Source organism: Eptatretus burgeri, chromosome 10 (assembly GCF_056783735.1).
Source record: "Eptatretus burgeri isolate ZD-2024b chromosome 10, Ebu_testis_v1, whole genome shotgun sequence".
Taxonomy (NCBI): domain Eukaryota; kingdom Metazoa; phylum Chordata; class Myxini; order Myxiniformes; family Myxinidae; genus Eptatretus; species Eptatretus burgeri.
Window position 1 is genome coordinate 68,690,621 of NC_140970.1, and position 15,328 is coordinate 68,705,948.

The 15,328-nt window shown below is 47.3% G+C and overlaps 1 protein-coding gene across 4 annotated transcripts in view; it reads left to right on the plus strand.

Moving 5' to 3' along the window:
• ARHGEF10 (Rho guanine nucleotide exchange factor 10) overlaps positions 1 to 15,328 on the plus strand; it is a 133,480-nt gene that overhangs the window by 33,615 nt on the left and 84,537 nt on the right. For all 4 annotated transcript variants that reach the window (XM_085898837.1, XM_085898838.1, XM_085898836.1 and 1 more), the window contains 2 exons: positions 2,355 to 2,454; positions 2,592 to 2,753. In XM_085898837.1, the coding sequence (XP_085754963.1) occupies positions 2,409 to 2,454; positions 2,592 to 2,753 (208 nt within the window). In that variant the 5' untranslated portion in view covers positions 2,355 to 2,408. The remainder of the gene's footprint in view (positions 1 to 2,354; positions 2,455 to 2,591; positions 2,754 to 15,328) is intronic.

Genomic DNA, 15,328 nt, shown 5'->3' on the forward strand with positions numbered 1-15,328 from the left:
GAGGAGGAGGAGGAGGGAGCTACCACCTTCCTGGCTTTCTTTTGCAGTTCTCGTTCATGATCAAAAATACAGTTAAAACTTCGAGAACCCATGCTCCTCTTTTTTTTTCCTGTTATAAGGATCTCATTCCCAACGAGTTTGACACAGTCAGTTCACCGACTTGCACAAACACAGAATACCACTTGTGAAAGTAAACTATATTGCGATTGGTTTTCTGTGTGAGGACATGATTGTGCCATTTAATTAAGTCTTATTCCACAAAACGTTTTTTTAATTCACCTTCATATATTTTTCAATTCACTGTGCCCTCCAGTTGGCTCCCCTAATAAACATCCAACTAAAATTGTTATGCTTAACTTATTGGCCACTGCTATGGCTCTACATATCAGACTATTCGAGGATATCGTAAATGAATTGCCTCTTCCATGGCCCTGATACTACAAGAGTGATGAATGAACTTTGAGTAGTCGAGATTAGAACTTTGGGGACTTCATTTTACTGGCTTCCTCAACATATGAACAACAATAACAACAACTACAAAAATTAAGAAATATCATTTCAACTTTATGTCTGGGCCAAACTTTTGCTTTGTAATACATTTTGTCTTCAGTGATGTTGTGGTGTGTGTTTGCTAACCCTAACCTTACCACGGTTTGCACGAAGGATCGGTTACTTCGAGATTCGCGCAATAGCAATTTCATGAACGGGGCTCATAAAGCATTGTGTTAATAAGGATACATGGACCAGACATGCTAATTCCAGGAAATTCAGCTGTTGCCTGCTCATCTGCACTCGCAGCTTCACCAGGTATGTAAATGTTATCCAAATTGCTGCAGCACTTGAATCCATTAAACCACCTTCGAGTGACCATAAACACCTCTTTGGTAGATCCCTCACCTTCTTGCTCTTTCACTTCATCATATCAACTCAGCACCTCAGCCATAATTACTGACTGGCTTAAAGGCAAAGCATGCTGAGTCATATCCTTAATCCAGGAGGATAAAAGTCTCTCAATCTTCTCCATTAAACTGCTTTGAGATCTCATTCATTTTGTAGCACCTACGTGAGTCGTGGACTGACTAGATGCTTCAATATTTTTCTTTGTTCTTTACAATTGTCCTTACAGATGACTCCCGTAAACCAAATTCACACCCAGTAGCTGTGGAACCAACACCTGACTCCATCCGCCTCAACACTTTCAATTTCCAGTTCCACACTGATACCTACGTTTGACACTTTTGGCAAACTAATGCTTTCGGCGCAATTATCAATATGGCGGCGCACAGAGCAGGAAGACAACATGTCTGCTAATTGTTTGAGAGGAGACATGCTCAGATACGTGCTCTGATTGGCTGTCAGCAATGTCAACACTCGTGGTCATGTTTACGGTTGACGTTGTGCATTTAACCTCGTAACTTTTGTCTCCATTGACAGATTAAATTATTTATTTATTTTTCAGGTAATCAAAAATTGAATATTTAATTCGCACCGAATCTAATCCGCACAAAGTGGGGTCGCGCAGTGCGGGTATCACTGTATCGGAATGTATTTTACCCTGCCTTCCTTCCCCCACCCCCGTTCCGACATTTACCCACCATAACCCCCTCTGATTTATTTTCCAGGCTCTCATTGTTCTATTCCTCGATCTGTACCTGAATAAAAGTGTTCTTTTATTTTGCAACACTTTATTACATCTGTGGACCTGTATCCAATTCAAATCTACTTCCGTCATCCTTGTGCAGTCATGAACATGAGCCAGAAAGGCTTTCACAACACTGTGTTCTCAAAATATCCTGGCTTTGCCAGACAAATTAACTGTGTATGTATATATATATATATATATATATATATATATATATATATATATATATATATATATATATATATATATGTATTACAATTATAGATTAACGTTGCAAACATTTATCTCTGCTTTATCCAAAATGTGGTCACCAAGCATAACAACAAATCAAAATTAGGCGATTAAGCAACATTGTTATACTTTGTGACTTAATTGAGATGAGCAGAAACCTTGAAGGAATAGAGAAACTTTTGCAACTAGGTATTGCTGATGATTTCTTGGAAAAATGGATATGAATTTGGCATTGACAGAGGTTTGCAAATCGAGAGATATTGGATGCCATTTAAAATGGAAAATAACTTTGAGACCTAACATACTAATATAAGCTTAGCCAAGATAAGTATGATGCTTGCATGATTTTCTTCTTGGGAATTCCTGATTTTTATATTGGGGAAAGAGTGGTTGATTACCAGTTTGTTGATGTGATTGTTTTACCAATTGATTTGCCAGATGATTAAGATTTTGTTCTTTGCCACATCTCTCTTCCATCCAGAAACACAACTAGACCAGTAGCATTACCGAAGAAATACCCCTTGCAGACAGAACAATGGAAGAAGAGGAATTCCCAGCACCACCTCCTTTGCTTCTCCTTGGTAAGAAATGTACTTGAGAGTTGAGACGTGGATTACTGAAGCTCTTTTTAGTAAATCTTTTTTCTGCCGTCAGCAATTTCCTTTCACCTCCTGAACCATCTTCTTTCTTTTGTGTTTTTTTTTTTTCCTTGTAACAGACTTTGAGTCAGGGGTATCTGGAACTGATGGTGGAGCTGACTTGCCCCTTCCACCACCACCCCCTCTCGATCTTGATAACGATCAAGGACCCCCACCATCCCTACCCCCTCGAGATTATGGAGAAGAAGCAGATGTTGGCCCATCATCCACTGAGGCCTGTGGTGTGTTTGAAAGGCATAAACTTCCGTTTTATTGTTTTGCAACTAATATAGTAAATGTTTTATGACTTTTATAGGGACTTTAATTGGGTTTTGGAGAGAAAATTTTCCTTTTAGACCAATGCTGTTATTAACAATTTTGAGTTTTATAATATTGTTACGAATTTCGCCCGCCCGGCGTGCGATCGGCCACATAACTCGAATCGCGACGCGTCGCCCATCGGAACGGACAATTCAGTCGTGACCCTCCTGGAATGCCAGGAGCCAGTCACGGGTGGGGGTTTAACCTCACCACAACCCAGTCCGCATTCTACCCGCGCGAAATAGGGTGAATCGCCGAATGTCGATATACCTAAGTACCCACGCGGGTAGCGTACCAAGGAGTTGTACCACGCCGCAGGTCGACTCCGGACACGAAACCGCTTAAGCAGCTCATTCCATGCTGCAGGGATAACCGAGCGGAGTTATCGTCGACCTCAACGGTTCAGATTATTTATTGGGTGTCTACACCCACTACCAATCCCTTACTTGATGCAAGATGGAACTTTCAAACAAAGGAAAGGACGCAACGAAATGGGAAACAGTTCAACAAGCACTTTTAATTCACACTCAGACAAGCACGTATTTACAGTTATACAAAAATGCACATATAACAGTCAAAGCAAGAACAATACGCAGAATTAAAACCGAATAGAGCAATGTACAAGCACTTATACGGGTTTACTTAATAGAGTGGCGCCACACACACACACACATTTACACCAAAAGCAAAGAAAATAAAAGCCACCCTCACAGGCAAGGAGGCAGACAGGTCCGTGGACCAAATGAACGTGGGACCTGGGTGATCGGCCAGGTCCACGAGACCGAAGGGGTCTTACCCGCGCCCTCGTGGCGCGATGGCGGGCTTGCCGCAATGTCCGTGTAACGCGCCTGACTCCGTGCCCCTGGTATGGTCGGTGAGCTCCTCCAGGCGTGCGTTGCGCAGGCACGTGTTGGTCGGTCAACACCACGGTTGGGTTGGGGAACGGACGGGGTTACCGGCGCTATCTCAGCGTGGATGGAGGGGAATTGTTGATGCTCGGGGTCGGGAGAGGGGAATAGCGGGCGCTCCGTCCCGCTAGCAGGGTCTCGGTACCGCACCGACTCCGGCGAACTCTCGCCCCTGAGTCCTCGACTGCGTGCCTGCTCCACGCCGCGACTCGTCCCTCGACCTCAACTCCATGCTCTGTTGGATTCACTTCACTGCTGAAGCTGATTTCACTGCTGCGTTCACTTCACCGTCCGATCCCCGCAACGACAACCTCTCAGACTCCACAACTTCCGACTAGCGCCACTTTCTGCACCCCTTTCTGCACCCACGAGCTGCGTTGTGCTCGCGTCTTTATAGACCGGGGGAAGAGCTTGTATGCAGATTCGCGGATCAAAACTCGCTTGGAGGCGGGGCCACGCCGCCCGACGCTCGCCCATTGGACGGAGAAAAAGGGGCGTGAGCCTCCCCTGATCCGATTTCCCCTCCTAAAAGGAACGCATTCACAGCGGGTTCGGAGGCGGGGCGATGCCACCCGATGCTCAGTCATTGGATGGAACAAAAGGGGTGTGAAGCCTTCCTGATCCGCTTCTCCTCTTGCAAAGGCATCCATTTGCACTCGTGGCTTGACACGTTCGGCAAGAATCACCGAATGGGCCCTGGACAGCACAACGTTCGGTGTTGACAGGTGGTGTGGTTGTTGGTTGTGGAAGGAGAAAGGCGAAGGTGGTGGGAGTTTGCTGTGGTAGTTTGGTTGTTGGCGAGCATCGTTTGGGAATGGCGGTGAAGCGATGTTTGCGGGATGGAGTTGTGGAGGTAAAGAGGCAAATGTGGTGGTGTTCGAGTTGTTGGCGGCTTAATGGTCCAAAATAACGATAGAGAAAGAAAAATGGCAAACTCAAAGCGTTGCAGCTCAGATGAATCACACATATTCCCTCTAAACAACAGGTGTGGACTAACTACACATGAACTTAGAGTCATAACTGATCTAAGGACCCTTTATGGTGTATTGCGAATTTCCACAGCCATAACACTACCCCCTCCCCTTTTTACAGACTCGTCCCGAGTCGTCGAATTTTCGTGTGCCATCTTGAGTACGTTCTCCCCTAGTACGATTTACCTTCGGATCCCTGAGTGTGACATTCAGTGTATTCGTGTCCCCAAAATAAATAACCTATGGGCTGAGTAACTAACTAAACAAACCCACTCATACAGTTAGCTTAAATAAATTGCCGGCGCTAAGACATACATGCTGGGGGCGCACTATTGTGCAATTACAACTTAACAACTTAACTTACAAAATTTACACTACACCATGGCCCAGGATCTATGGGCTCTGCGGAAAAAGAAGCAAAAGTCACAAGCACGGAGCCAGGCTGCTCAAGCGCAGTCCAAGGCCTCCCCCTTTTAAATGAGCGCAGTGAACGACAAATGGTGCATGGGCTGCCGGTGCAGTCCCGTGTTTCAGCTGCCATCAGGGCAGTCCCTGCGGCACGCGGATGATCCTGGCGCACATGGTCATTAACAATGGGGGGGGGGGATGCAAAACAGAATGGGGGCTGGTGGGCATGGGCCAAGGCAAAGGCAGGCAGGCAAGGCATGGCATGACAAGGCCGCTGTAGCAAACACAGCCGGCAGATGAAATGGCCGGCACAGGCCTTGCAGCAAACAGCCAGCAGATGACGTGGCCGGCACAGGCCTTGCAGTAAACACAGCCAGCAGATGAAATTGGCCGGCCCCTTGCCTTGAAATGGAGGTTGGTGGAGGGAGTGCGGTGGTGCTGGCCACTCGGAAGGCGGGCTCGGACCTGCCTGACTGTCTCCCTCCCAACCTATCGCCTTTGCCTGTCTCTGTCCATACCCACCCCCTTAATTTGTCAAAACCCAATTTAGCCCTCACTTATTTTTTTTCTTATTTTTATTTTCCCACTATGAATCGTCCCCTAATCCCCTTTATCGTCTTTGTTCGGCTAACCTATAGTCTTCCTAGCCTACTCCCAACCCCTACGTTCCCTTCCTGGCGGGGGATAAGGGAGAGCTCGCGTCCTGTGTCGAGGCCCAACTCAAGCCTCAGGATGCCCTCCTCAGACTTCAGCGATCTTTACCCAAAGTGGATCCAGCGGCCCACAACGAGAGCGAAGGGATGGATGGTGCGGAGGGGTACACTTCCTATCTACCCTAACCATTAACTCTTAAACTACCCTGGGGTTTTCAACAAGCGCCTCTCGCTTAAACTATTGGTTCTAACAACCAAGGTTCCCGTCGCCTGTGTTGGTGTCCTCGCAAATTCCGGGCCATGTCCTCCAATTTTCTTCCCGTGCCCTCACACGGTCTCACGGCTGGGACGCGTGGCTGCCTTGGCAGGAACTCTGCCGATTCCCCAATGATGGCACCCCCGGGCACTACACTGCCTCCGAGCCTACCAGCTCCCTAAACACTGGGGAGTGCCCTCCATGGCGTCTCCCCTGAAACGCTCACGTGGCAGGCTGGCTTCCCGGGCCCCTTTCCGAGGGTCTCCCGTGCTCACGACACTGCCCACGCGACCAATGGCGCCCCGGGCACCCGCATCATGCGGGTGCACCCGTGCCCACTACGCTATCCCGGCCCCCCATGGGCCCTTGGCCTACCATAGCCGACTAGCCCGATGCCTGGGGTACCCACTCAGCGATACTCACCTTTCGCAGCCACGCTCCCAGCCCGTCAACAGGGCTCGTGCACCCCTCCAAATGGGGTTTCGAGCCTACTTCCCCACCAACAGCAAAACGACCTCCATTTTGTCAATTTAACTAGCCCACTAACTCACATTACTCTGACCCCGGGGTCCCTTGGACGGGAATCACTCCTCCCCGCAATCACTCATCGCACCATGCATTCCCCATTCACTCCATTCTTACAGACCCACTGGCCTCACTCACTCAACATGAACATTTTCCTTCCCACACATAGCTGATCTCTGCCAGCCTGCTCACTACTTCCCCTAAACTACCTCGTACTCCCTCGTCATCCCTTAAACTATAGCACGTTCCATTTAACACTACGTTGCTAAGCTACGTCCCCTCTACACATCCAAAGTCTGTCACTGTCTTCAAATATCCCATTTTTCCAACCTAAATCTAAACTACAATCCCTCTACCTAATCCATTCCACGGGCTCCATGAGGACTTACCCCTGCCCTATGAAGCCGGTCTCACTAACACTAACCCTTCCCCTAACTAGTGTTATCCTGTGCCCAGGTCAAGGGGATCTTCCACCCCTTGCCCAGGTAATCCTGTTCACCCGAAGTGAGGCTTGCTTTTTTTTTTATTCGCGCAGCACCAGCGTGGCAACTCGCAACCTGCGCTTTTTTTTACGTGACGTCATGGCAGCTGTTCGCGCACCTTGTACTTCGTCCCTCCTGGACGTCACCCTCTGGCATGGATTCACCCTCCTGCCGGATTCCAACCATACGTGCAGCCATGACGTCACCCTGCGCTTCAAAAAAACAAGCCTCACGTCTCGAGGGGTTCCCCACGCGAACACATGTGCTCTGCCCGTTGGAGCTTAACAAGCTCGCGTGGAGAACCCGTCCGGTCCAAATCCGAAATCCTGCCTAACCTTTGTCCGTCCGCGGGATCGGCAACATCCACCGCGGGCGTTTCCGGACCAGGCTTCACTCCCGCAAGCGAGCACGTGGCGGCCTCGTGCGAAGCACGGCCCGAACCTCGCGCTCGCTGCTGGGTAAACCCGGTGCCATCCGCAACTCAGCTACGGCCGCTACCCGGCTTTTGTCCCTCATTTGTCGCAGTCGTCATCGCCATTCGACCCACGCACTCCTGCGTGTCACGACGCTGACACACCACGCCATTGCACTCACATCGGGAGACGCGGCTGCATGTTCTCGCATGCCCACCCTCATCTCCCTTACGTACAGCGACCTCACACACGCTGTCCCTCTCACACTCGGCCACTCACTCACACATGGCCTGCTGGGAAGCACGCACTCCGGCACACTCGCAAACATACCACTCACACACGGGGTTGCACTCACACCTTTCACCACACACGCTGGGACAATCACACCGGGGAATCGTGTCCCCCCTAGGGGTCCCGGGGCCGCTATACCCCCCAAGCTGCACGTGCACCTGTCCGCAGCACTCGCCCCCTCTACCTCGCTTGGCACGACCGAACTCACCTGGTTTCAAAACATTACCCCTTTCAAAAAGTGTCCAAATGACCCATTGCAAGCCATTTCATATAGTGATACGTTTTGGCAAAACCTGACATTTTTTGCAGTATTGAGTATTGTAGCATTCGTATAGGACAATATTGTTGGCTTCAGGAAGCATTTTGTATTGTGCTGAGGCATTGTAACTTTACTAAACCTGCATGTACGTTTATCGAAACCCTGAAAAACATGTTTATTACTGAATAATACACATATTAACCCTATTTTACACGGGGGGGGGAGGGGGGCATATTTGTTTTCTGCCTATACCGTCGCGACGGTTAGAGGTATGACTTTGAAACTTGGTGACGTTTATCCTATGTCATTTCTAAAACCGTGTACCAAATTTGGGAGCAATTTGTCTTGGGGGCGGGGGGGGGGGTTCTTACTCTAAAACTTACCTACTAAAAACACGGAATTTCGCCAAAATTAATTATTCTTGACGTCAGAATTAGCTCATTGTTGAGGCAAAAATTAAAATGAGTTCATTTTTTATAAAATAAGCATGTGGCAGTAGCAACTGGCCAAGTTTCAGGTTTCTTGCACGTTCCCATGTCATTTCAGACCCCGTGTAAAATAAGGTTAAAAGACCTATAGACTAAGCAAAATCTTACTTACCTGATAAGAAAAACTGGATTCATATGAATTGTTCAATGCCCTATTCGTCATCTGTCTCATCGTCGGATTCCAGTGGATCAACGATACTTTCTTTGGAATTCCCGCACTGGTCAGGCTTGCATCTGCATGCTCTGGTGCAACTTAGTTGATTCTGTCTACAGGAGCACCTCCGGTCAGCACAACGCAGACACCGGCAGCTAACACATTCCATGACAGACGTCGGGGCAGGAGAAACATCCAACCATTTGATGGTGATCTCGTTCCCGGCTACATCCCAGCCATGACCATGTGGAGTGGGTACATGTGGGCAGTTCTCGAGACATCTTCTCCAAATGGCAGCCTGGTAATTGGCACGACGTAGGTGGAACTCGGCTGCATTTTGACGGGGCGGAAGTCTGCATGGGTCTGTGGTATGCGCGCCAAACATCTCATGCCTCAGTTCGTTGACTCTACTGTGCTGCTTCTTCCCATACAGGGTGCAGATGGCCTCTTCTCCTCTGGCGAGTTCTGCTACTGACAGACTGAAGGACTGCCCAATGCTGTTCATAGTGGCTCTAAGTTCATTTTCGATCTTTAGAAGTTTGAGTCCTGACAGCGTTCCGCGCCCAGTGAAGGCACTGGTCGAGTCACAGCCACTGAAGGCATGGTAACCTGGGAGAGCAGAGCAGATATTGCGTCCCAGGGTATGTGCCATAGCTGTAAGATCAAGGTAGCGGGTCCGCTGTTGTGTGCCGGTGCGAAAGATGAGCTGCGAGCTAATACGATGGCAGACTGAAAGGGCAATGACTGCAACATCACTGTCTGGGGACTTCATGATCACAGCAGGAGCCCTATGATCAGCTGCATGGGCTGCGTGAAGCAAAAGCCTGGTATCTGCCTCTTCGTGTGTGCATCTCAGTTCAGCCACTTCTGCCTTCAATACTTCTGTTAGTTGGTCATTGGCCTTCAACCTGAAGCACCTCTCTCCAACTGTCACGAACAGTGCTTGTTGGCCCAGCTGCGCAGCATACTCTGGCTTGGACCACTCATTCAGGAGGAATTCTGCCAGGGCACATTTGAAGGATCCACTCATCAGAGACTTGTTCAGCTGCTGGTAAATCTTCTGTGTTCCTGTGCGGATCTTGGTTTCGAGGCTCTCCATACCAGCATCGCTTCTCAGGTTGTGCTCCGCGATCTTAATGGATATATCAGGGTATGTGTCAACTACCCAGTCTTTGCGCGCACCAGCTGGATAACCAGATGTGATGGTGTTGAAGAGTGAAGAGGCCAGTTGTGAGTATGTTATGTTTGATGCCGTTTTTGCTGAGTGGATGATGGCCATTGCGTCAAGTACCCAGGTAGCATCCGGGGGGATACTTGTCAGTGGTTGCACATTGTCTTTTAGTGCTCTGAGCAATTTAGCCTTGACTGTCTTCACTGGACTTCCATCTGGCATGGCGATTGAGAGTGGGAGCAGTCCAAGTGGGTAACTCAGAAGCTTCTCCATAGATAGTTCACGGCTTTGACCAATCACAAGGAGACGACCAAACATGTCTCTTGTTGACTTCAGGACGCTGGCGTGCGATGTGTCATGCCCCAGTCTCTTCTTCTTCATGGATGCGAACGTCTTCAGCTGCAGTTGTGGTCGAGTAGCGTAGAAGTCTTTGGTTCCATCTTTCCCTAATCTGTCTGCTGCAAATGTCCTCAGTGATCCTACGCCTCTTTGACGAGCATCCAAAAGGTCTCGCTTTACATCTTCGGTTGCCACGTGTCCAGAAGTCAAATTAAATGGCACAGCTGCTCGTCAGATTGGAAAGGGTTTATTCAGTTCTCAATACATGCCGTGATACTCTTCACCGAATGCAATTCACACTGAATAAGCACCAGACACTATTTGCAACAGTCAACATCAAGAAATATACTAGAATGCGAATTTCTATAATAGTTTATGATGTTCGTGACAAAACATTGTATTTTGTCATAATTTAAACAAAATTTTGATAATTTTCGCACAATTTTTTTTACCATTTGCACACATTTTAAAAATTATTTTCACACAATCTTTACATTATTTTCACACAATTTCTAGCGAAAATATCTCCTAAAACAAAATCAAACACCTGGATTTGTATTTACTGTGTCTATGTGCACTCTGAGCAAACCTAACTGCAATGTAATATGCCCACCCATCCCGAGCACAAAAAACCTATTTTAGCGGTAAAGCGGTATACCTGGTATCAAAAATGCCCCCAAAAACTTCGAATGGATACTTTTTAGAAGGGGTAATGTTTTAAAATCATCACCTTGATCAATAAACAAGAAAAACACATAAAACCTATGTTGGCAGGGGGGGGGGGGTGCAGTAAACTTTCATTTTAGGCCCCTTCTGAGAATCAGCCCCAGGACTATCAGCTTCGAGGGAGAATAGCGACTCCCTCCGTTCCCGAAGGAGGCTATCCAGCTGCTCGCACCGGGTCGCGAAACAGTCCGCCAGCTCGCCCCCGTTGTCCTCCACTACCTCAATGTGTGTGTGCTCGTCCTTAACCCCATCTAATTCACCCTCTATCTCCCATGTCTCTGCCAACTCAGTCACCTCATGTATATTAGTTTCTTCCTGGATCCTCGTCTCTGTTTCCTCCTTCATCTTATTTAATTCATTCTCGACTCGATCTATCTCCCGTGTCTCTGGCAATACTTCTACTTCCTTCTTTGTCTTTGTTACTTCCCTCTTCTCCATTTTTATTTGTGTCTCCTTTATTGGGGTTGGTCCCAATTGTTCCTTCATCCGACGAGTGGCGTCGATCAAGTCCTGCACCACCGACATTGCTCCTTGTGGTGATATCACACGTCCCACCTTATTGCGTTGTTCTACTTCCTGGCTCCTTTTGAGCCATTCCTCCTCTTGGACCTTTCTGAGTTCTTCGTTCTCCCTCTGGAGTTTTTCAATCTCCGTGGACGCCAATTCTGCTTCCTCCTCGAGTTGGTTAATTTCAAACTTGTACAGTTTTTGTTTTCTCTCCCACTGTTCCTCTCGTTCTTCCCTCTCCAATCTCGTTGTCTCCTTCCATTGACTGATTTCTCCTTCCTGCTTCATTCCTTGCTCCTTCACTTTCTCCTCATACTCCAACTTATTTTTTTCCTTTTGTCGTTCAGTTTCAAATTCATACTCTTTTTGTTTTCTATGCCACTGTTTATCTTGTTCCTCATTCTGCAATCTCGTTATTTCCTTCAATTGGCCGATTTCCTTCTCCTGTCTCATTCGTTCTTCTTTGTGTTTTTTTTTATTCCACTGTCTTTTTTGTTCTTCATTCTGCAATCTCGTTATTTCCTTCAATTGGCCGATTTCTTTCTCCTGTCTCATTCTTTGTTCTTTGTATTACCTATTCCACTGTCTCTCTTGTTCCTCATTCTGTAATCTGACCTTCGCGTCGAGCTGTTTGATCTGTACAGTGTGGTTCCTTAACGTTTCATTCTCTGCTGTCGTTCTTTCTTCTTTCACCATACTCAACTCGTTTTGTAATTCCGTCTCTTTGTTTTGGTATTTCTGTAACTCAGAAGCTTTCTCTTCTAATTCTTTTCTCATCTCCGCACACTCCAACCTTGCTTTGGCTTCCAACTGTTTGATCTGTTTCGTGTGGTTCCTCAACGTTTCATTCTCTGCTGTCGTTCTTTCCTCTTTCAATGTCCTCAGCTCGTTTTGTAATTCCATCTCATTGCTTTGGTATTTCTGGAACTCAGAAGCTTTCTCTTCTAATTCCTTTCTCAATTTGCATGCTTCTTCCCTCCTTTCCGCCCAACTTTCCCATGCTTCCCTCCTCATTTTGTCCATTTTCTTCCCGAATTCCTTCAGTTTTTCCTGCCATTCCTTTTTTTTATTTTATCGTCTTTTCTAGTCTTTCTCTTTTCCGATTGCCTTCTTCTACCTCCTCCTTCAGTTGTTCCAATTCCACATCTTGTTTGCGTTTTTCCTTTTCTATCTTTGTTTTCCTTTCTCCTTCCTCCCTCATTTTTCCCTGCAGTTCTTCGAACTGTTCTGACTTTTCCTGCCATTCCTCCGTCCTTTCCTCCAGATGTTCCTCTCCTCTTTTTATCTCCCGTTTTAGGCTCTCTTTCCTGATTGCCTGTTCTCACCTCTTCCTTCAGTTGTTCCAGTTCCCCATCGTGTTCCCGTTTTTCCTCCTCCAGCTTTGTTTTCCATTCCTCTTCCAAGTTCTCACTATCCCGGGAATTACCAATTCGCTCCTCCTCCATTCTCTCGCTTAGCTTGCTCGTCCCTTGTTCCCACTTATGGATACTCAACTCTATTTTCCTCACTTTTCCCTTTAGTTTTTCGAACTGTCTTGCCTTTTCCAACTATTCTTCTTCTTTTTGCTCCAAATGTTCCTCTCCTCTTTTTACCTCCTCCTCCAAGCTTTTCTTTTTCCGAATGCCTTCTTATACTTCTCGCTTTAGTTCCTGCGCATTGGCCATTTGTTGTGACTCCGTACGCACATAATCCTCATGAACCCTGTCTATGTGCCGCCGTGCCTCGTCCAACTCAAAGGAAAACTAGAACGGGCACTCAGTAGAGCGCAAACCTTTGCCAACGCTACATTCCCCCCTCCCTCCCCCCCAGAAACCGTTGATTGTGAGGGTATTTAATCCCATACCACTTCTGCCATCTCATATGTGCTATGATGGCTTAAAAACATTAAATTTCCTGCTGTTTGACACTGATTCACGTACATTGTACAATTTATGTATGAACTCCTTGACCTTTTTGGGCGTCGGTGTCAGGTCAATCTGATGACAACTGGTCACATTATAAGATATTATTTTCTGGCATTTTAGGGGCATTTAGCACACACGAGTTTCTATTTTTCTAAATAAGTTATTTATTGTGAACAAACAAACATTCATTTTACAAAAATGACGATTTCGACCTTTTCATGACCTCGACCTTGACCTTTGTACTCTTAATTTTGTAATTGGTATTAGAGTGTGGGGAACAGAACAGTCAACATTTTGGTGTTGGTTTCATGCAAATCGGATAAGAATTGACCGTGTTATGACTAAAACCGCACATTTTGTAATGTCGTGATCCCCCCCTGACCTTTGACTCCCAACCGCTAATAAGGGTTATTACGTCATTGTGTCATGTCACATATCACAAGATGCGGCATTGAATTCTGAACATTTCGTCATTAGTTGCATGCAAATTGGATACAAATTGACTGCGCTATGGTAAAAAGACGATTTTGACCTTTTCATGACCTTTACCTTGACCTTTGACCCGATCGCTCCCAAAATCTAATCAAATGGTCCTCGGATAATAACCAATCATCCCACCAAATTTGCTGCGATTCAGTTCAATACTTTTGGAGTTATGCGAATAACAAACAAACAAACAAACAAACACACATATTCACAAATAAATAAATACATACACAGTGATCAAAACATAACTTTCGCAACAAAGTTTGTGAAGGTAACGAGTGTAATTCCCCTATACAATTGTCACCATTCCTCCACCGTTGCAAGGACTTCGACACTTGTCTCCGAAGCCCGTCAATGCATGCTCCGGCCTCCTGCCACGCCTGCCATGACCCCGTGGTTTGAAACAGTTGTTGGGAGCGCTCGCCTCGTGTCGTGCCGTTCGTAGCGCCATTAATAGCGGCCCGCTCATGCCTCGTGCCGCGCTGAAGTGCGGCCGCACCGCCATCGTGCGACTCCGTTTGCCGGCAAAGTTCGTGCTCAGAATATGAGGGTGAGCTCCCCCACGGATTAAGATTATAAGAAGTACCATCCCGGGCCATGGATTCTATATTCAAACACATTCATTTCTACCCCCGGCACCCGCTCGCTTTGAAATGCCATCTTATTTCTCGTAAGGGATTAATTTAGCTTTGCTCGTAATTTGGGGGGGGGGGTTGCTTCGCACACTCCTGGTCCGATCCCCGTAAATTTAGTTGGAGACCGAGGTGGATTTGAATCCCACACTCCTGTACACCAATGTTACGAATTCCGCCTGCCCGGCATGCGATCGGCCACGTAACTCGAATCGCGACGCGTCGCCCACCGGAACGGACAATTCAGTCGTCACCCTCCTGGAACTACCGCCAGGAGCCAGTCACGGGTGGGGGTTTAACCTCACCACAACCCAGTCCGCATTCTACCTGCGCGAAATAGGGTGAATCGCTGAATGTCGATATACCTAAGTACCCGCGCGGGTAGCGTACCGAGGAGTTGTACCACGCCGCAGGTCGACTCCGGACACGAACCGCTTAAGCGGCTCGTTCCGTGCTGCAGGGATAACCGAGCGGAGTTATCGTCGACCTCGACGGTTCAGATTATTTATTGGGTGTCGACACCCACTACCAACCCCTTACTTGATGCAAGATGGAACTTTCAAACAAAGGAAAGGACACAACAAAACAGGAAACAGTTCAACAAGCACTTTTAATTCACACTCAGACAAGCACGTATTTACAGTTATACAAAAATGCACATATAACAGTCACAGCAAGAACAATACGCAGAATTAAAACCGAATAGAGCAATGTACAAGCACTTATACGGGTTTACTTAGTAGACTGGTGCCACACACACACATTTACACCAAAAGCAAAGAAAATACAAGCCACCCTCACAGGCAAGGAGGCAGACAGGTCCGTGGACCAAATGAACGTGGAACCTGGGTCATCGGCCAGGTCCACGAGACCGAAGGGGTCTTACCCGCGTCCTCGTGGCGTGATGGCGGGCTAGCCGCAAT